The following is a 20696-nucleotide window of genomic DNA, read 5'->3' on the forward strand; positions in this document are numbered from 1 at the left end:
CAATTGTGCAGTCAGTACAACTCTGACTCTGTGACTATCTGTCAGACTGGAAACCACCACATGGCTGGGAAATACACACTTCCCACCACCATTCGCGCTGGAAAGCAGCCAAGCCACTGTCCCGCTCTGGAAAAGTCTCCCAACATCTCACGTGCGCTCTCTCTTCCGAGATCCCCATCCCCAGCCGGCAGATTAATTAGAGACCCATGACTATCTCATCCAAATATTGCATATGCACTTCCCGGACGCCGTTAAGAAACACTGCTTCACTTGCCAAGATATTTGGCATTAGGCTGTAAATAGAGATTTGTAATAGGAGGTTTTATCTTCAAATGGTCCGAGAACAATGTCAGTGTGCAAGCTTAGCCTCGATTTAAAGTAAAGACCTGATGGTCGATGAAGACAAGACCAGTGGTGCGAGGCCAGGCCACGTCTCGTCACAGAGTTCAGTGATTCTAACTGTGTCATGGCCGCACGCTTCTCATTGTTTAGAGACTGCAGCTGGATATTTTAGGTTCACTGAAACCGTTCCTAAATAAAATCTGATCTAACAAATTTAATGTTGGCTAAGCTGTTTAGAAACCAAAACGAACACCTGTTGAAAACAATTAAGGCGATTTTTCTTGATATTAGAGCTCAATGCCAAATATTTCTGATCTATAAATTCTGTTCATGTCCCTGACCCTATCTCTTTATAAAGCATTTAATGACCAACTTTTAAAAAGAAAAAACTATTTTAAAAACCATGTCATCGTACAGGTGAACATTCATTATGGAAAGATGTTTCGACCACTTCTTTGTACCCAAGGGAGGACACAGATAGATCTCAGGCTGACCAGGAGAGAGGGAGCAGATTACTCAGCACATGTCCAGTTAACAGTGGGAACAAATACGGACTCTATTCTTAGTGGGTGTAAGCAGGAAGGCAGGTAGGGATGACAATCCAAACAGACGATGCTCACGTGGTTAAAAACAAATATAATGGGACAGCAAATATAATGGGACAACTACACCTACAGAATAGAATCGCCTGCCACCTACGTGTTTGCTAGGTACCAAGCAGGAAGCCTGCACCAGATAGACATGGTATCTACGCATGAGCAAACTGAATCATGGAAAACTGAAGTCACTCCGTGTTCCAAAGATAGCAGGTTGCCGCACAGGACGAGCCACCTGGTTTGTCTGACTCTGACCCCGTGCCTTTCCAAATCACTCTGCTGCAGTGCTGCTGAAAATGAAAAAATTCTAGTACCAAGTACGTTTGTTTATATAGCATCTACATTAAAAAATGACAGGTGGTTAGAATACGCGTCCTTTTCAACCAGATGCCTACACCATCTAGCTAAGGGAATACATAGAAACAGGCTTCCTCTTAGAAAGAGGATGCCTGCCAGTACCCTCAGCTGATCTAAAATAATGCCCAAAACCATGCATTCTTCCTCACTGGAACTTCACTGCCGTTTCTGCACATCTCTAATTAGCACGATAAAATCGATGTGCCTCCTCCTGTTATTTAGTCCATTCCAGGTGCCATCAACCCCAAAGTGCTATGTCCACCACTCCTTTCTATTTAGATTAAATTTCGAAGCGTACCTGACATGATAAAGATAAAATGTGATTCTAGCCCGGCCCACAGATCTCCAGTCATAACCTGAGTATAGAAAGATGCTGCTCAGTCTTGGGAACTCAAGCCCCAGTTTCACTGAGACTGTTAGTCTGGCTTGACGCAGGGAGAAGTGTGCCGGCTTTCTTACCTGACAGAAGTAATATGAGACACACGGCAAAAAAGTCAGGATACTCTGCAAGGCCGGTATAATTGATATTGAAGTATGTCCTGGAAAACTGACCAATCTGTTTGTTCAGAAGTTCATCAAAGGTGCCACTCCAGGCTCTCGCAACACTCGATGTACCTTCCCAAAACACAGAACATTCGGAAAATGCAAGGTCACCGGGAGAAAGTTAACAAGACATCAGTTGCTATTCTGTTCTAGGATGAACATGGATTATTTCAGGCAGAATGGAACATTTCAGTCCCATATAAAAGTATCTTCATCATTTTATAATTATATAATAGTAATTAAATGCTCAAGCCCATCACCATCAGGTCACTTTATTCGCATTAAAGAACTATAATTTTTTTTTTTAAAAGAGGTTTTTAAATCCAGTAAGAGGCACATTCAGAGATGAAGCAGAATCCCCCAATTTTGCAGTGAGGAGAGACATTTAGAGGTAAGGAAAAGGAGACGCAGAGGGACCACAGGGTTCCCTCAAGGTCACAGCGTCACTAACTGAAGCAGACCTATAGAGGCCCCCAAGGCCTCGCACTCAGGAGTGCCACGGCCACCGCCCCACCCGCTCCTTTCCCATCCAACTACATTGATTTCGGGAAACCTACCGATCACGTAGGACAAAATGAGGTTCCAGCCGGTGATGAAGGCCCACAGCTCTCCGACGGTAACGTAAGTGTACAAATACGCGGACCCCGTCTTGGGGACTCGGGCCCCAAATTCAGCATAGCAAAGGCCTGCCATCACCGAAGCCAGGGCGGCAATGAGGAAGGACAGCACGATACTGGGGCCGGAATCGGATTTGGCAACCTCCCCGGCGAGGACATAAACCCCAGCACCCAGAGTGCTTCCAACCCCCAGGGCAATGAGATCTACGGTGGACAAGCAACGGCTTAATTTGGAATCTTCTAGATTGTCCAGAACGACGATTTTCCTCCGGATCAGACATCGGGCGAAAGACAGCGCTGCTCTGCAGGGAATCATGGTGAAAAGGTCAACCTGAGGGAGAGAAAGAAGGAAGGACATTAGAAGCTGATGTAGAGTCATCATCCCTCCAACGGGTGGCCCAGCATCTCAGGGCCATTATGGTACCTGGATTTTTTTTTCCCACTTGTTGCTACAGGTGTGTCTCAGAGTAATCAGAGGGCTTCGTTAGCCAAAGCTGTGAATTTCTCAAGAGTTCACTCACGCATGCCCTTTAATAAGAGACCACAACAATGCCTGAACTGGGGCACAAAGCAATAGGAGCCCTGAATAATTAAAAAGATTTGTTGTTTTCATTTTTTTGCGCTACAATTGTTAAAGATATGCTGATGTTCCTATACTCCAAAAGATGGCTAATTTGTTTTTGCTATAAGCAAGGGGGTGAATGACCTCATCTTTTCAGTTCTCTCTGTTTTTCTCCTTCACCCATTCAACTTGTATTTTTCAGGCATCTTTACACACCAGGGATTGTACTCAGAGTAAGTCTAGAATGGTGTGGTGCACAGATATGGTCTCCAGCTTTGGGGGACCTGCAGTCTCGCTATTCCCAAAACAGATAAATACTCCACCATTCTGTATTCCACAGCTTTAGCAAAGAAACACGTGTGAGCGTCTTTCTTCATTTTGTTCTTTTTTTTTTAAATGTGGAGCCATTTGAACCTTTTAGAATAAAAAGAAATTTCCCCCCAAAACATGCTTGGATTTTTCTAACTCAAATTGCTGTTCTACCATGCTTGAAGTATGAATTTATAATAAAACACGCATGCTTATTTACAGTTACTTGAAATTTCCAAATAAATAAACCCAAAGTCCATGCCAAGTATTATGTACTTTTTAGACGTTTTTTATTTTTTTAAATGTTTTATTTATTTATTTTTAGAGAGAGGGGTTAGGCGGGAGAAGAAGAGGGAGAGAAACATCAATGTGTGGTTGCCTCTCACACGCCTACTACCAGGGACCTGGCCTGCAACCCAGGCATGTGCCCTGACCGGGAATCCAGCTGGCGACCCTCTGGTTTGCAGACCAGCAGTCAGTCCACTGAGCCATACCAGCCAGGGCTTATGTGTTCTTTTTAGATGGAATGATGAAAGTAGACAGCAAGTATGGAAGGTTCCTTATACTAACATTAAAGTTTTACACATCAGTATATTCTACACCATGGGACAAAACACCAAGCCTGGCACCTCACAAATACTTGGTGAAAAAATGGGAAATACAGATGAATGATATCTCCGATGTTGCCAATATTCTGGCTTTCAAAATCAAGAGGTACCAATACTTCTACAATTCAGATGTGTATTAATTTCTACCCCTAACTAGCCCTTGGTTAGCCATTTCTCATATAACACATCTCGAAGATAAGGTAGGAGAGTGTTCTAGTTAACAAAGAATCAAAAAGTGAAAACCCGAAGTTATAGAGAGGTCAACTGAGGTGTGTGGGGTGGGTGGAATTGAAGGCATTTATAGATGCTCATCTTCCCTAACATTTAGATGTTTTTATACAGAGAAGTGCAAAGACCAGGATTTAGAAACCACTGCCAACTGAAAAATGCTCAGAAATGCAGACTCACCGAATTACCGAATTTAGTAACGATTTAAGATCACGTGACACTGGGACCATGTTGTACACAACTTTAGTAAACAACTGATATACCAAATGAGGCATACGTGTTTGTCATTAAAGAAAACACTGCTGACGAAGAACTTACCCTCAATTTTCATGAAAAAGACACAATTTCTCTAACGATTGGATATTTCAGAGAAGGGATCTAGAATAAAGCAAGGACAACTAAGAAGAAATTTTGGAGTGTGAGGGGATTGTGGATGAGGTGTCTTTTTTTAAATCCTTTTCCAAGTACTATGGTTATGATGCTCTCTGTGAAATTTCTTTTCTAAAAACTCACAAAAAAGAAACGGCATGAAGATGAAAGGGAATAAGCAAGCCAACTAATAAACAAACTTTTCACTATTTTTAACAAATAAACTTTGACTGTTAACAGTTAACCCAAAAGATCAATGACTATCATCTCACCTTATAACATAAACGTGAACTTTCTTCACTCTAGTTTGTGTAGGGAGATGAAGTGTCTTGGATGGAAATGCACAGCTTCAATCAGGTAAGATCCGATTGCTTCTGGAAAGTGTGTTAGGCTCAGTTTTTCCATGTCACCCCCGGAAAATGAGATGAAATGGCCATTTGTCAAGTACCCAGTGGCTTTTGAGTAAGAGAAAAGCCTACGTCAGGAACACTTCCTAGAACGGACAGGCTACACAGTGTTTTCCACAAACACTCTCAACCATGCAAAGCTGATAACATACTGATTGCAAAAGCCAGGGCCCAAAATCAATTTTGTAGAAATATAAAGGGATGGAAGAAAGGCAATGTAAAACATATTGGGTCAGTGTGATGAATCATTGTTAAACCAGCATTTACTGAGTCCTAGCAGGTGTATCACGCACTGTTCATTCAATAAAGAAAAAAGAATCCTGTGTTTTTGTAAAATACTGTGTGTGTGTGTGTGTGTGTGTGTAGAGACTGATATATGAAAGTATAGTGGCAAAAGAAGAATGAAAAAAGGATATGCGTCTCATATGAATGATATAATTTGACACTTACATATTTTAAAAGTCGTAGAACTCTTCCTTTAAAACATTTTAAAAAGATATGCTCCCTATGTAAAATGGTGACGACACCCTTATTCTCATTGCTGCAAGATCCCTTCATTGCTGAAGACAATTGCCCTCGCACTCATCCTTGGGCCCAGGTCTGTAGCCACCATCCTCTCTGGGTTCTGGTGCCCCTCCTCTCTGACAGGCAACTGTGTCGGGAGAACACACAAGGCCCTTTAAGGTGACTCTGTTGGCCTGGCTGGTGTAGCTCAGTGGATTGAGCGCGGGCCTGTGAACCACATGATCGTGGTTCGATTCCCAGTCAGGGCACATGCCTGGGTTGCAGGCCAGTTCCCAGCAGGAGACTCACGAGAGGCAACCACACATTGATATTTTTCTCCTTCTCTCCTTCCCTTCCCCTCTAAAGATACATAAATAAAATAAAAAGAAGAACAAAAAAAGATGACTGTTGGTCTGGAGAGCACAGACGATGCTGTTCCAGGAGCACTGTCAGCTACTGCGACCAAGGACTGGAGTTTAACATGAAGCGTGCATACATGTGGAGGTCTACATAACACTCCTACCAGCGGACTTAGCCTCCAATCAACATTCCTATGAGGTCACAAGAGACTCTAGTGATCTCAGAAACAGACATGAACCTTTCTTCAATAAATAATTATTTTACTAAATGCTAAGGCAGCGGCCTCTCTATTGAAGAGAAAAACCTGCACACCTTCAGCGCAGATCTGAGAATGTAATTAGCCAAGGGCAGGCTGGAAGGACTCAGGAATAGACCCTGCAGGAGAAAATCTCTGAAGGATCCCAAGGAATCTGACGCTGCAGGTACATCTTCTCCTATGTAAACAATTTCAGGAAACCTAACTCCTTGACAGAGCCCATACTAATTCTCGCCAAAAAGCTAAACTCCTTCCTCAGCAACCTGGCAGAACCTCCTTCTCAATCTTCTTCAACCCAGGTCCCAAAGGTGACGGTGCAGAATCCAAGTTCAAGTAAATCCCTAGCCCTGAGGTTGTGACAACATCATGGAGCCGACTTCTTTCAACTCACCACAGGAATCTTCTCCAACCGGCAAATCGCTGTCAAAACAGCCCTGGATTTTTGCTTTGGCTCTACAGTCTGATCAGCAGTTAGCTGCGTGGAAACGAATCTTTCCCCTCCGCCCTCAGTCAAGGCTGACCTTTCAGACTTAATTCTCCATCTCGGCATCACAGGCCCCGTCAATAAATCTTACAGGGAAAGGAGTGGTGGCAGCCGGTGGGGCAGGTGCCCCAGCAAATCCTCAACAGGTTAGCTCATCCTAGTCGGAGCCCGTGTCTCCTCCCCGGTCTCTCGGTTGCCAGAATCATAGTGAGTCATCTGCACTTTGTAGACCGACAGGGAAAAAGGGATTAAACCACACAGAACTTGGGTTTTTGTCCCACTGTGCACGTGTGTGTGTTCTCTAAATCGGACCTTTGGGTTTGGCAACCTGCAACCTCAACATCAGTGACATTTCTTCCACTTTAAAGCTCAAAACATATTTTCAAATTACATGCAGGGCTAAATAATTCAGTGAGAGGGAGAAATATGGATATAATACCATGGAATCAGTGACCTTTTGTTTTTTATTTACATTTAGGAAATTAATTTCTAAAAAAATATATCGAAAGTATAAATCAGAATATAAAAGATAATCTGAAAGGGTAACTTAGTTGTTCACTTTAGTTAGGAAAAAACAAAGACAAGCAATAAGAACAAACCTTTGCCTTCAAACCTAAAACCTTTATTTTTCTGGAAAACAAAAATGCTCTTTTCACACACATTTCATTTACATTGGGTCCAAAGCTTATCTTTTCTCCAAATCAAACTGTCTGTAGAATATCTTCCTATGAGGCTTCCTCCAGATAAATGAACACAAATACATAAAAAGGAGAAAACGAAAGACTCGGTGGAGGCCTCTGCAAAGCCACAACACTGTAGAAATAACCTTTTTAGTTTCTCTCCAGGAAGCTACGTTGGCGCTGCCAGGAATGAAAAGTATTTAGAAATTTCTGATGTGGAATCCAGACAGAGACAAGCATCTCTCCTGAGGACATGCAGCAAACCAACAGCTGACAGAGAATTCTGGAAGGTTTGTCAAGGTTGCTGGCACTTGGAAACATGCGAATCCCTTTAGGCTCAGGGAGGCATGAGGCCTGACCCTCTGTCTCATCCACGCAGATGCAGAATAATAAAAGGAATGGAGTCCCGCTTTTGTTTCCAGTGTTGGAGAAGAACAGAAGTTAACGAACGAGCGAGGAGACCGAGGAGACGAAGGCAGAACCCGAAGCCCCCTGTAAGCGGAGTGCCTGCTCAGTCAGCACCCTGTTTTCACGGTCAAGGGCTTGGTGGCCTGGGGCCCACTCCCATGAGGCCTTAGCAATCTTTGGCTAATAAACCACCCCGGTTGCCAGAGGGTACAACCTGTTCCCTCTCCCCAACCAGCTACCAAAGGAAGTGTCCTCTGCTGGCACCTGTCACCCTATACGTGCCATTCCAAACGTCAGGAGATGGCCTTCCCAGAGGTCTCACACCCGTCTCCCCATAAGCACTGTGCTAGTAGAAATGGCTAGTGTTTGCTGAGTGTTTCCCGTGTGCCAGGGGTTGGGGAAAGGTAGGGGCAAGTAAGGGTCAGCGTGGCTTCTAGATGACAATTAGAATTTCCACGTCAAGCTCTTTGAACTGTCAGAAAACACGGTGGCATCTGACATGCCAGTTTCATGCAACAGGATACTCTACACAGGCGGGCTTTCTAGATCACTCGGGTTTAAATCTCTAAGTCTTTGCCAATCTTTGTCAATCAAATCCATTCAGCGATCTTGCCAAGTGCTACCGAGCTTGCAGTGGCTCCTGCTGAGCAAACAGGAGTCCCATCTGCTCTCCAATCAAGAAGGTGATTGGCTCAGTGTTACTTCTCAAGATGAGGCCTAAGGTGACAAACACAACTGTTAACAAAAAAAAAAAAAAAACAAGCAAAGAACATTCTCTATGATCTACATTCCAATTTTAATGCACCATCACACCTCTTCGATCCAAGTCCAGGATACCAGTGGAACCCAGGTGCCTGGGAGGGCCCCACGCCCCTGTTGACAAACAGCCACTGCTCACAACGATTTTTAAAGTTATTTCTGGATTAGGAGCTCAATTTCAGATTAACAATGCCAGAAGTATATCCATGAACCAGGAGACGTGTTTGAGTACAAGACAGCTCTTCTTGTCTGAGAGCAGAGAATTGAGAAACACCCCAGAGCACCGTTTCCTCCACCCATGCTCTTCCCAAACAGGGTCAAAGTACTCCCTCAACCCACCACCAAACACCCTCCCCCCAGTGGCACCTAATTTCAGGAATTGTTCAAATTCAACCACTTTTGTTTCAGTGCTAGGCAAAATTCCTTCCATCAAACTGTGGCAGGAAAGGAATTCAACAAGAATTCACATGCATTTTTAGTCCAAGTTCCAGCAATTTAGATGGGTAATATACCAAGTGCACTTACGATTTATGGTCCTGCTGGCAAGGCATGTCTTTAAAAATGGTCATTTTTGCAACCATATTGTCAGTTTTGAAAAGCATGTTCTGATTTGTTACTTCTTAAAATACAGAAAACAGTATATCGCCAGAACTGTTAGCAGCTTGGCAGACTGTTGAAATGCTGCTGCTGGCTGCGAGAGGTTTGGACGTCCCTGTTGGCTTCAGGAAGTCTGAGTAAAACATTTCTATTGTGCGCTCCGAGAAAGCAGTTAACACAGTGCCCGTTCTTCACCACCATTCAGAGCCACTACATTTTACGTTTAGAATAGGCAAACAAAGGATTTTAAAAATTAATGTAACTTGAAACAATGAGATCCTTGAAAGCGAGGTCTGACATTCTTGTCATATTTCTGCTCTATTTTTGTAATAGTGTTATAAAAACTGAGAAAAATTCTGATGAGGACTTTCAAGTTGGAGAGACTGTAGTTAGTGCACATGAATTATTGTCAATTACTCAATGAATTGTCAATTTCTCTGAAAGCTCAAGCCTTAGAATTTTTAAAAAGGAAAAATAAAATGGTCTAAATGCAATGTCTAAACAAAATTCCAGGGAGTGGGGCCGAGGGGGTGGTGGAGGAGGGGCATACAGGCCAAAGAGTTACAACTGGGCCATCCCATGTGACATGCTTGTGCGTAAAGGAAGCCCAGGGTACTTCTGGGATGCACGGGAGGGGAACACCCTGTTCAGAATGGGGGCTGGGGCTAGGGTTGGCAGAGAAGTCTTCCTCGGGGGAGCCAAAACTGCTCTGACTCTTACCCATTCTTTCATTCCAGAATTCACTTTCAGAAAAGGCTGGATGCTGTTTAACTAGTCCTTAGAACAAAGAATATAAGTAAGAACCAACTGCATTTCTCTAAAAACTTGACAATATCACCACTCTTTCTCACTGAAATTTTGACAGTTTATACAGTCAGCCACTTCTTAAAATCAATTCCTTAAAAACTCACCTTTTTCTCTTTCTTACTTCATTAGAAAACTAATCCTTTCTTGGAAAAAGATCCTAAATTTTGCATTAATATTTAATAGCAACTGAGGTTATTTCCCTTAGAAAAAGCAAAAAAAGTCATTAAAGGAATCATATGTATCTGCCAAATCTTCATCAGAAGTTCTTGAAAACATCTATTTTGGTTTTTAATTTTGGATAGCAACAGCTTGCGTTACTATACAATTTAAAATTCAAAGTATCCCTTACAGTTCTAAAAGCCCTGCTTGGTAATCACTCATCAGTAAGTGTTTTCTAGACAAATAATATGAGAAGGGTTGTCTCTACAAGGAATACAGCTTATAAAAATAAAAGGTATCGAGGACTGTAAGGCCTGCCATTTAAGCAGAAATTTAAAACATATATGCATATATGCCTACTAGCAGTTTCTCAAACGTTTTAAAACACTTATTTCTAATCTTTTTGTTCCCCAGAAATAAAACAATAACTTGCCCTTCTTGCCTCCAAAAGCTCTACCATAGTCTGGATGATGAGATGCTTACGGTGGACCCGTGGTATGAAGACAAGAATATAACACAAATAAAGACAAACGGAACTCCCTCCATCTTCATCTTCCTGCTGTTTCTTTGACCTTCAGAGTGCTCGGAAGTGGAGAGAGAAATACCAGCCCATGGGCTTTGATTCTTTGTCCAGGAGCCCAGCCTGGTCATATCCCACCCCTGACCTCAAAGGACGCCTGGGGACAGGATGCAATTATTCAAAACCTTGCTGTGCAGCGATTTGTAAATGAATTATTTGGTCAGGGTTTAGTGTCCTTCATTTTAAAACATGCTAGTAAGTGTTTACAAATATCAGCGTCCTCCTAAATAACAACTGTGAATTGTTGGGGAACATGCAGGGCGAGCTGAATTGTGATGCTTTGAATCTGTCCACTAACACTCGTAGCTAACCCGGCTCCTCTCCACCTCTCCATTTCAGTGACTTGAGCGCACTTCAGCCTGGTTTCAAAACCACTCCCCCGTTGTGTGGCCTTGCCGACCCTCCTCACCTGCTACTATGCTATTCTCCACACGAACCCCGTGGTGCAGGTGTCCCCCGACTGCCCCTAGAACACGTGCCTTGCTGTCCTCACAGAAGGAACGAGACTGGCCAGCCTGGCGTCACTGCCCTACAGCGGTGTCAGTCCCCAGGCCTTCTGAGTGGCTGCAGGGACAGCAGGAAAGTTCTTTCTTGCCTCTTAGAAGAAAAAATATGTACACCTCCCACTTAGAAAAATTCAAGCCAAGAAGCCAGGCTGGTGTGTATAACAAAGGGCCAGGGACAGAAGAAAAGCCAGCAGCCCAGAAGGCGTCCATCTGGCCGAGAGAAGCAGGGCGGAGAGGAAAGGGGGTTTGGGGAAGTGCTGGTGTGGAATACGCACTGGACCTCCTTCAGGAGGTACAAGGAAATGTCAAAATCCCCTTCAAATACACTTTTGGCAGCTGGTAGGCATCCTGGGTCTCGAGACGCCGGGGTAGGATTAACACTCTGCGTGTACTACGTGTCCTTCTGCTCCCTCCGACCCCCAGTGAAGGTAAACCTGCCTGTTCGATGTCAAGCAGAATGTGCACATTTACATACCATCACTTCTAAGTAGGGTTTATGTGGCTTAGCATAAATGACTGGCAACTGATCCCTAGAAACAAGCCGGGCAGCACAAGGCCAGCAAGGGCGGTGGAGAGGAGGTTCAGCAGGGAAAGAAGAGACAGTGGTGCCGACGGTGTGAGATCAGTGACGCTCACCGAGACTCCACGGCCTCAGAAGAACACGTGGGTGGGGACAATTTGGCGGTGGTATTTGCACTTGAGATACCACTGACACACAACACTGTGTTACAAAGAGTTTCCAGGAAGTTCAGTTATTTAATAATCCCCCGGTGACATTTCATTTTAAAGCCTCCTTCATGCCTTTAGTTTTTCAATTATGGAACACATGTTAACGCATGTTAGAAATCTTACTCTCTCATAACTGAAACCCTAGTGGATGCTTCTCGCAGGGGACCTTAGAGGAAACGGTTCCCCCGTCACCTCCACTGCAGAATTCCCTTCATCTCTGAGAGGTGGCCAGCCATCCCCCATGGGCCAGGGCAGGCCTAAATCTCAAGGCACCCTCTGCTCTCCGTGTCACTCCCATTGTTACTAACACAAGACCTCTTCTTGCACGAAGCCCTCCTACAACCCCTACCCACTGGCCTCATTCTGCCCGGAGAACAAATATGGAAGCCTTTTCATTCAAAATATCCCATTGGCTATCATCCGAAGACTTCTTTCCTCTCAGAGAAATAGGTTAACTCAAAGAACGAGAACCACAGGTGAAAACCCTAACTTTCAACGACACTGCCAACAAGGCAAAGCTCTGCAGATGTGGTCAAGCCCACACTGGCCAGAGGGAACCTAGCTGCTTTAAACTAGTTCACAGTCTACTTTGCTTATTATCTTCCTCCAGTCTATATATGCCTATGAGTTCTTTTCATCTTGTTTTGAATAGACACCACAAACCACCTTAAGACAGGCGGACTCCTTGCTACTTCCTTTGCCCATCTTCTGCCTCTTGCTCACACCTTCCAGCTATTCTGGGCTTCCTCCTGACTTTCTCAGAACACTAAGCCTTCAACTGCCTCCAGGCTTTCGGCTTAGTCGTTTCTTCTTCCTGGAAAGTTACTCCTCCTCTTGCACTAGACGGCTCCCAGCCACCCTGGACACCCCCTCCCCGGAGCTGAGTGAGGTCTCCCTATCACCTGTTCCCACGACACTGGGTATTTTTACGGCACTTATTCTTCCCCAGGATTAGAGTCGGTTTACTCGGACGAACGTGTTTCAGATGCACTGTGCTCCCGTAAAAGTTAAGTTGAAGCCCTAAACCCAGGTATCTATTTGGAAACAGCTTTTTGGGCACTGTTGTCAAATTAAGATGAGGTCATTAGGGTGAGCCCTGATGTAGTACGAACGGTGTCCCTAGAAGGAGAGGAAAATGCCACGTGATGTCCGAGGCAGACAGTGGAGGGATGCAGCTGCCAGCCGAGGATCCCCAAAGCTCGATGGCCACCACCCGAAGTTAGGGGGGCCCCAGATGGATTCTCCCCGCTGGTTTCACAGGGGGCTGGGCCCTGCTGACGCCTTAATGTTAGACTAGTTTCCGGAACTGGAGCAGTAAGTATTTTTATCTGAAGCCACTCAGCCTGTGGTACTTTTATTTATTTCTTTTACGGCAACTCTGGAAAACTAACACACTCCTTTGACTAACAGCTTCTTGACAGCACGTCTATAATGTATTCATTTCTTGTGTTCTCAAAGCACTTAGAGCAATTAAAACACAGACAGAAGTGAGGTAAACATTTGTTCAGTGAACGAATGATTCGTACTTGGCTTGTAGTCCATTAAAACCCTCAGATGTCTTTTTTTCCCCTCAAAGATATTTATATACCCTGGTCTTCCTGATTCCATTTTGTCTCACTGATTGTTTTAAAACCTAAGTCCAGAATTTTAAGTTCCATATCATTTGGGGTTATGTGTTGATACAAGTCCGTCCGTCCACCCATCCATCTGCCCATCCATCCACTCCTCCATGTATTTAGGTCCCTACCTCTCTTTATGTCACTGCCAACTTAATAAGCATGTCTTCTATCCTAATCCAAGTAAATGCTAAGCATGCTTAAACTTTATAGGGCCAAGGACAGAGGAGTACCATGGCAGGCCCCTAAGATTCTCTGTAGACCAGTGTCTAGCCATTAATCAATACTCTGGGCATATCATGCAACTAACAAAAAACCCACATTTCTCTCCACCTTATCCCAAGGTTATCATAACACATGGTGGTAGGTGCTTTGCCAAAACCCTAATACATTACGTTTACACTTCCCAAATCCACCAATCAGATAACCACGTAAAAAGAGAGTGCGGAGTTTTGTAGGCATAACTTGCTCTTGCTGAGCTCATGCAAAACGAATCAGTCATTTCTTTCCAACTACATTCCACAAATGGCTAGAGTCGTGCTGGTGAACGGTGTCCAGCTCCCTGGTCAGTGGTTTCTAAGATCTACATTGGCCTCTGTTCGAAAATAAGGAAATCTGCCTCTTTCCTTTCTTCTGCTCCCTTCCTTGTACTTCCGGGCGCCTCCAAGACTACAGGCAGTGGCTCCAGACTCCTAACTACAACTTACTTTAGTGTGTGAGATATAATTCACCTGGGCCCCAAACTGGGAGCTAGTTTAGAGCAGTTAGGCTCCCTCTTGCCAGTCTGGGTTCCAGGTCCCCTTTCAGTGAGGTGTTCTGTCCTCTGGGGAGACCGCCACCCTTCTAGTGAAGACAAAGGCAAAACAGGGACAAAGCAGCTCTGCCTCCCCTCGGTCACCTACTGCTGCCACCCTGGGTCTCCCCTTTCCTCTCTCCTCGACTAAATTTCATAGAGATTCCACTCAAACATTCCTTTGCTATTTTTCACAGGTCCATACAATTCACTTTATTCCCCCAGAGTCTTAATTCCTCAGACTTTGAAGTCTGAGCACGTCCAAGGAACTCCCGTGGCAGCCTCTAGGAGCCTTTGTGGAATCCACCCAACTTGTTCTTCACACTGAGCATTTGGTGGGGATTTTGATTGTGTTTGTCTTTATTTCTCTCCCAATAGCCTTACGTTGGAGGGCTGCATACAATCCATGGAGCTCTATCCCTATTTTCTGTGAGTATTTACAAGTCTGCTTTGTAAAACTCAAGGGCACCCAGACTGAGTCTGCCAGCTGGTCACTACGGAACATTCTAAGGGATAAAAGCAACTGATTTCCTCGTCACCAAGAGACAACTATTCTATGACTATTACCAAAAAGTCCAGCTTGCGCAAACTCTTCAAACCCTCCAAACTCTCACTAACCCAGCCTACCCACTCCATGTGTCTTATGTCAGCAGAGACCAAATTTGTTTAACAATCTCTCACAGTCATGCAACCCCGCTTGCAGCAACATCCTTGTTTGCAGGCAGCAAAGTACCATTTCATCATCTATGGCTCCAGCACCCCTGAGCCGCTTTGTGGAACTCCCAGTGTGCGTGCACACACTCCCAGTCACTGAGGAAGCCTGCAGAATTCTACCTCGATGACTGGAAGGACAGCAGCTCACTGTTCGATTAAAGCCCTGGCAGGCACACCCCTCCGGGTCATCACTGTGCCTCCCTCAGGGCTTCCGACTCCCATGGGCCTCACATCCGAACCCCTATCTGTGTGACGCACTTGGTTTGCAACATCTTTCCGTGAGTGCAAAGATAATTCCCCGAGGAATCAGGGGAATATGCAACTAAGAAGAATTGCCACTACGATTGTGGGCCACTTCCTTATTTCACATTCTAGAGCTTGTTTGTTTGATTTTTTTTTTGAAGATTTCTAAACACTGCCTTTTCCCCCAAGTAGAGAAATGCAACCAAAATATCCTTTCTAATGGGGCAGACCAAGAGCCCAGCACATGTCAGATCTCCAGGGAGGGACAGCGCTTAACTTAAAAAGCAATTTAATAAAACAAATGTAGCAAAAATACAGGAAAATGGTTCCGTGTTAAATTATAACCATCTGGATGCAGGGATGGAGCTGAGCTCTGACTCATCCTTGACTCTTGCCCCCATCGATCATTTTTGGTAATTTCTCCATTTCTAAATGTTAAAGTGCTATCAGGATATCAGGATACCCAGCAAGTAAGCACAGGAGAACAAATCACACGTGCTAAAAACTTGTTCCTGGAAGCACGATGTGGCTCTTTACTTTTCCCTGCTACCAACAAACTAGGGAAAAAAATCAGAGTTCGATGTGAAAGTCAGCTTGTGTATATAAGTGCATAAACACTTCAGCCAATTATTTTACTCATTCCTGAGAGTGGAGATTAAAGGGGAAGGGGAGAAAATTGCTTTCCCTTTGCTCCTTTACAACAGCAATGACAACAAAAAAATTCTTCTTATCCTCCCAGTCATCAAAAAAAATTTAAGATGGCCCTCGTGCAAAATCAAACACCTTTAAAGATTCTAGTGAGAATCAGGTGTGATAGTATTACCATCCACATTCATCTGATCCTATAGTTGGTGATAAAAACTGACTTCTAGAAGCAATCCAGTGTGGAAGGAGCTGGGGTCCCGGAGGTGGGCAGGGTGTCCCTCTCGGCCCTCCTTTTCTTACTGGTGCAATGAAGTCGGTCTCCTCACGCTGCTATGAAGGTCAAAGGAGGAAACACATGTGAAGTGCCACTGCAGAGCAGGCACTTGGGGGAGGGCAGTGGCTGTGGATTTCTTATTCTAATGGAAATCAGAGATGTGTTTGACATTCCTGTCTTGGAACACCAAAAATAATCCATGTATAAAAGCCATTTTTTCCTTAAAAAGATTTGCAGATGCACAGAAGTTAAGACTCAGAATAGTCCTGGCTGATGTGGGTCAGTGGATTGAGCACTGGCCTGTGAACCGAAGGGTCACCATTTCGATTCCCGGTCAGGGCACATGCGTGGGTTGTGGGCCAGGTCAGATTCCCAGTGGGGAGGTATGTGAGAGGCAACCACACATTGTTTCTCTCCCTCTTTTTCTTCCTCCCCCCACCCCGTGTCTAAGATAAATAAATAACATCTTTAAAAACAATAAAATAAAAAATAAAAACTTAAAAACAAAAGATTGAGACTCAAATGGACTGCCAGTCCTGCACTCCAACCGTAATGGAGACAGCAGAGGCCCGGGCACTTTTGCCAGGCACACGGACAGCTAAAGGGGCAGCTGAGGACCCAGGTCGCCCATTCCCCTGGTGCTCTGTCGAGGACCTTGTGGGCCTTGCCATGCTGAATGCTATCTCCGACCCCTCATGCCCACACAGGGCGCCTCGCAGAGCTGGCAGAGAGGAAGTGATTGCTTACCGAAGGGTGGCCCACGTACAACCTCTGCGCAGTGCTTCTCCGTCCAGCTCGCTCCCGGGAGGCATGGCGGGGCAGCCCAGGGAGACCAGGGGGTGGGTGCCCCTCCATCCTTGCCCCCCGCCCCATCCTTCTCTTCCAAGAGATTTTGTATAAACACATCCTTTTCCTCTTTATCCAAGTTTTAGAAGTGGAGGCATTTAAAGGAGAGGGAAAAAAATCCTTGATTTTGCATTTGAAAAAACAAAGTTCTCTTTCTTAACATAGAAATTCCCTTAATGCTCAAACAGCAGCACGCTGATCCCAGAGTCTCTTGGAGGCTCGACAATGCCGTCTTTCACATGCCAGGAGACCTGAGAAAGCAGAGGCTTCGCCTTGCAAGTCGATGGCACTGTTACACCTTCTGGGTACAAGGACAGCTGTCCCCTCTCACAACTGCTTCTTGAAAACTATAAAATACACCCGTATCACTAATTCTCAACAAGTACACGAGGATTTCTGTTTCCAGAAGTAGTGAGGGCTGCGTATTCTGAAGAGCTTTCTCGTAAAAACACAACAGAATCCTGTTGTGAGTAAATTACAACATAACATGACAGCTCACCAGAAAATAATGAAAATTTCCCAAGGCAAGGATACAGAGACAAACAGACAGACAGATGCACGTAGAGAGAAAGGCAGACAGACAGAGAGACAGACACAGGCAGGATACCTGAGAATGAGTGAGATAGAAGCAGAACAGGGGATGCTAAATGAACATGAAGGAAATAAACGCCTAAGTGGGTACAAAGCCTCAGACCCCCCTCGGTGTGAGAGCTGGACCCCAGACTCCGCTAGGGCAAGGCAGAGGGGCCACATGGTCCGGGAGGGTAGCTCTTCTAAGCACCTAAGGGACTCTCCAGTCTCTTAGCTCACTTACATACGCAAATGAACATCCTCTGAAGAGGAAAGGCCACCCTGTTCACACCCCAGGATCCTCCCCAATTCACTTCCATTTAAAATAAGTTTCCAGTAAAAACTCCCCAAATATATACAAAACAAAACACCATGTTTAAGAGTCCATGGGAACAACCAACAGATTTAAACTCCCTAAGACTTCAGATACTAGAAATACCAGACCAGCATATGGAATAATTATGCAGAAAAAATTTTAAGAAGATTAAATTTTAAAAACGAATTAAAACAAGAGACTACCACAATCACCAGTGAGTTTTTCTTTTTTTTTAAACAATTCACTATAACTTACAGAAAGGAAAAAATAGAGTGATAGAAATTTAAAACCCAGTTTATGACTTAATCAGCACATGGGACACAGCCTTTGAGGGAGGCCTTGAGGCTAACCTTTATTTTGGGAGGTTGTGGATGTGCTGGGGTGAAAACAAAGGCAGATGTTTGGGACAGACAGTCCTTTTCATTTTATCACCTGAGACAATGTTATGAAGCCGTGAGAATCCTGCCCAGTCTCTCCTCTTGGCCATTTATGGGGGGGCATAGTATATCCAAGGCCAAGGACACACACTCAGTTCTGCTTCTCTGTGACTAGCAAGGGTTGTAGCCCGCATCATTCTCCTCCCCTGGCCCAGCTTGTGCGGCCACCATAGTCATGAGTGCACAGCCTCAATGATACCCTGTGACCTCAAAGGACTTTTCAAATACAATCTCCAGAGCACGCTCGCTGGGTGTTCTCTCGCCCAGGAAGTTGCTTGACAGAAAACACTTTCATCTGGGAAACAAAAGCATTCAGAAACTCTGCCTTCACATTGGGGTTTGATTTCTTCCTTTTGCAACGGGCTGCAGGCTAGTGCCGTTCTGGGCATGGACTGTGCCCACGGACAAGTAAAGACTTAGGCTTTCTTCGAGGCTTTGTCTGGGGCTTTCCTCTTTGGCCAAGCAGATCCAGGCACCCCATGCTAATGAGAGACCCGCTGCCAGGATCCAGAAAAGGGACCCCGGTGCAGTGCCTGTAAAGCAGGGTCAGAAGCAAAAGAAGAGGCCCGTCAGGCCCATCCTCAGTGGAGGCTGACCCGGAGGGGCAGGGCTGGAAGACCAGGATTCAGGGACAAGTGGCTTCTGCTTCCCTGGAAAGAGAAAATGGCAGCAGGAATGTAAAAGGAGAGAGGGTTTCACTGACATTGTTCAAGGAGAATTGAACCATCACTTCAACAGTGAGGAGGAGTTCTAGCAAGTGCCCAGAATGAGACATGTTCATTATAGGTACGTAAATGTACTGTCACCACGATGGCCTTTACAGTATTCCTGCTACGCTGCTGAGCGCTGACACTGTGCCCAACCACCCTGTGGGGCAGGTACGGTGACTGTCTCCAGTCTACTAATCAGGAAATCGCAGCTTCGAGAGGTCAAATTCCAGCTAGTGTATATCGAAGTGAGGACACAAAATCAAGTCTGACTGACTCTCCAGAATGAGATGTAATAGAAGATATAGACCTAAAAGGCTGGTAGCCTTTTAGGAGCCATAATATGAAGGCTCTCAATTACATACACACACACACACACACACACACACAACTCCTTTTCCCTAATGGTTAATTTTCATTATAGCCACTGAAGATTTTGATTGGTACACACCATCTAAAAGGACAAGCATGAAGTTTACATTTCTTTCCGGGATCATACACTCCCACGAAGGGCCCGGACCGAGGAAACAGAGAGAGAGCTCTGAGGAGCCAAGTGTTAGCTAACCACATCCCAGAGACTAAGCACACGAAATTCTCTGCCAACAATGGTGCAGTTTTGTCGTACGCACTCTAAACTCAGCTGAAATCCTATCCAGAGCATGCCTTAAGGAAAGAAACTTGTCGCCCCTGCTGGGTTAAAAGCCAATGTTAGCTCACGATTACGTCATCTAGCTGAATATAGCACGCTGAAGGCTTGCAGGATACTGTGCCTTTAGTTTGGAATGCTGTGGGGGAAAAAAAGAAGGAAGGATGGAAGAAATAAGAAAAAAGCCATAAATGTGGGGCATGAAAATATAAAGAAGTAACTGGGACCATTCTTTGGTCTCTTATTATGTCTGGGCACATGACATTATTTTATTTAACCCTCACAACCAGCTCAGGGGAAATGGCCAGTCTTCAGATGATGAAACTGGTGCTTGGACATGTTCAGTCACTTGCTGAAGATCACAGCGCTGGCTCGGCACCTAAGGCTGTGAAGCTCCAGAGTCCCTGCCCTTTCCTCTACGCCCCAAGGAGAAACCCGAAATTCCGGCTCTTCTCGGGTTCTTGGCAGCTGAACGCTGCTCATGAAAGATAATTTGAAGGTCACCATCCAGATGTTACCAAGACCAGAAAAAATGTGGAAGACTTTGGAATTTTAAAACCTCATCTCCAACAGACTTTCACCTTTCAAATCCATAAGCCATCATTACCTTAAGACTGAAAGTGTAATAGTTACGAAAATATAAGCAAATAAAATATAAGGAAAATTTAGGGACTAACAAAAATAACTGGATAAACATCATAACTTATGTCTGTATTAAAATTCCAACATATATTAAAACTCATTTCTTCTAGCTAGAAAAACCTGTGATGATTTAATTAAAACCTGTGATGATTATATTAAAGAAGGCTTAAAAAAAGAAGGCTTTGATATAATAGAAAAGCTAAAGACTTCATGACTTTTACTAAAATACATACGGTTTTCTGAAGCATTTTATTCATTTTGCAATCTGTCTAGTTCATTCCTTATCCATCTCTTGGGTTCTCCAATACCTAATATTCTTAATTATCCCAATATTTCTGAATTCAAGACATATTCAAAACGAAAGTCTTCTGGCCCTGAAAACCACATTTTTTGTGTTTTAATTTTGCTCAGATTTTATTTCAAATGGCCTCTGATAATATTGGAATCTTCCCCTCCTATTACCAATTTTTTTCTAGGGCC

General features: G+C 44.4%; 1 protein-coding gene across 3 annotated transcripts in view; it reads right to left on the minus strand.

Annotated features, from left to right (window-relative positions):
* The window catches only part of SLC7A2 (solute carrier family 7 member 2), a 55561-nt gene that overhangs the window by 19717 nt on the left and 15148 nt on the right, over nt 1–20696 (minus strand). For 2 of the 3 annotated variants that reach the window (XM_037055260.1, XM_037055258.1), the window contains 2 exons: nt 2396–2786; nt 1755–1910 (listed from right to left, as the gene is read on the minus strand). In XM_037055260.1, coding sequence (XP_036911155.1) covers nt 1755–1910; nt 2396–2771 — 532 coding nt within the window. In that variant the 5' untranslated portion in view covers nt 2772–2786. Of the gene's footprint in view, nt 1–1754; nt 1911–2395; nt 2787–2879; nt 2984–20696 lie in introns of those variants that run through there. The other variant, XM_037055259.1, reaches the window with a different exon arrangement.

This window comes from Sturnira hondurensis, unplaced genomic scaffold, assembly GCF_014824575.4.
Source record: "Sturnira hondurensis isolate 20B ecotype Veracruz unplaced genomic scaffold, ASM1482457v3 Scaffold0008640, whole genome shotgun sequence".
NCBI lineage: Eukaryota > Metazoa > Chordata > Mammalia > Chiroptera > Phyllostomidae > Sturnira > Sturnira hondurensis.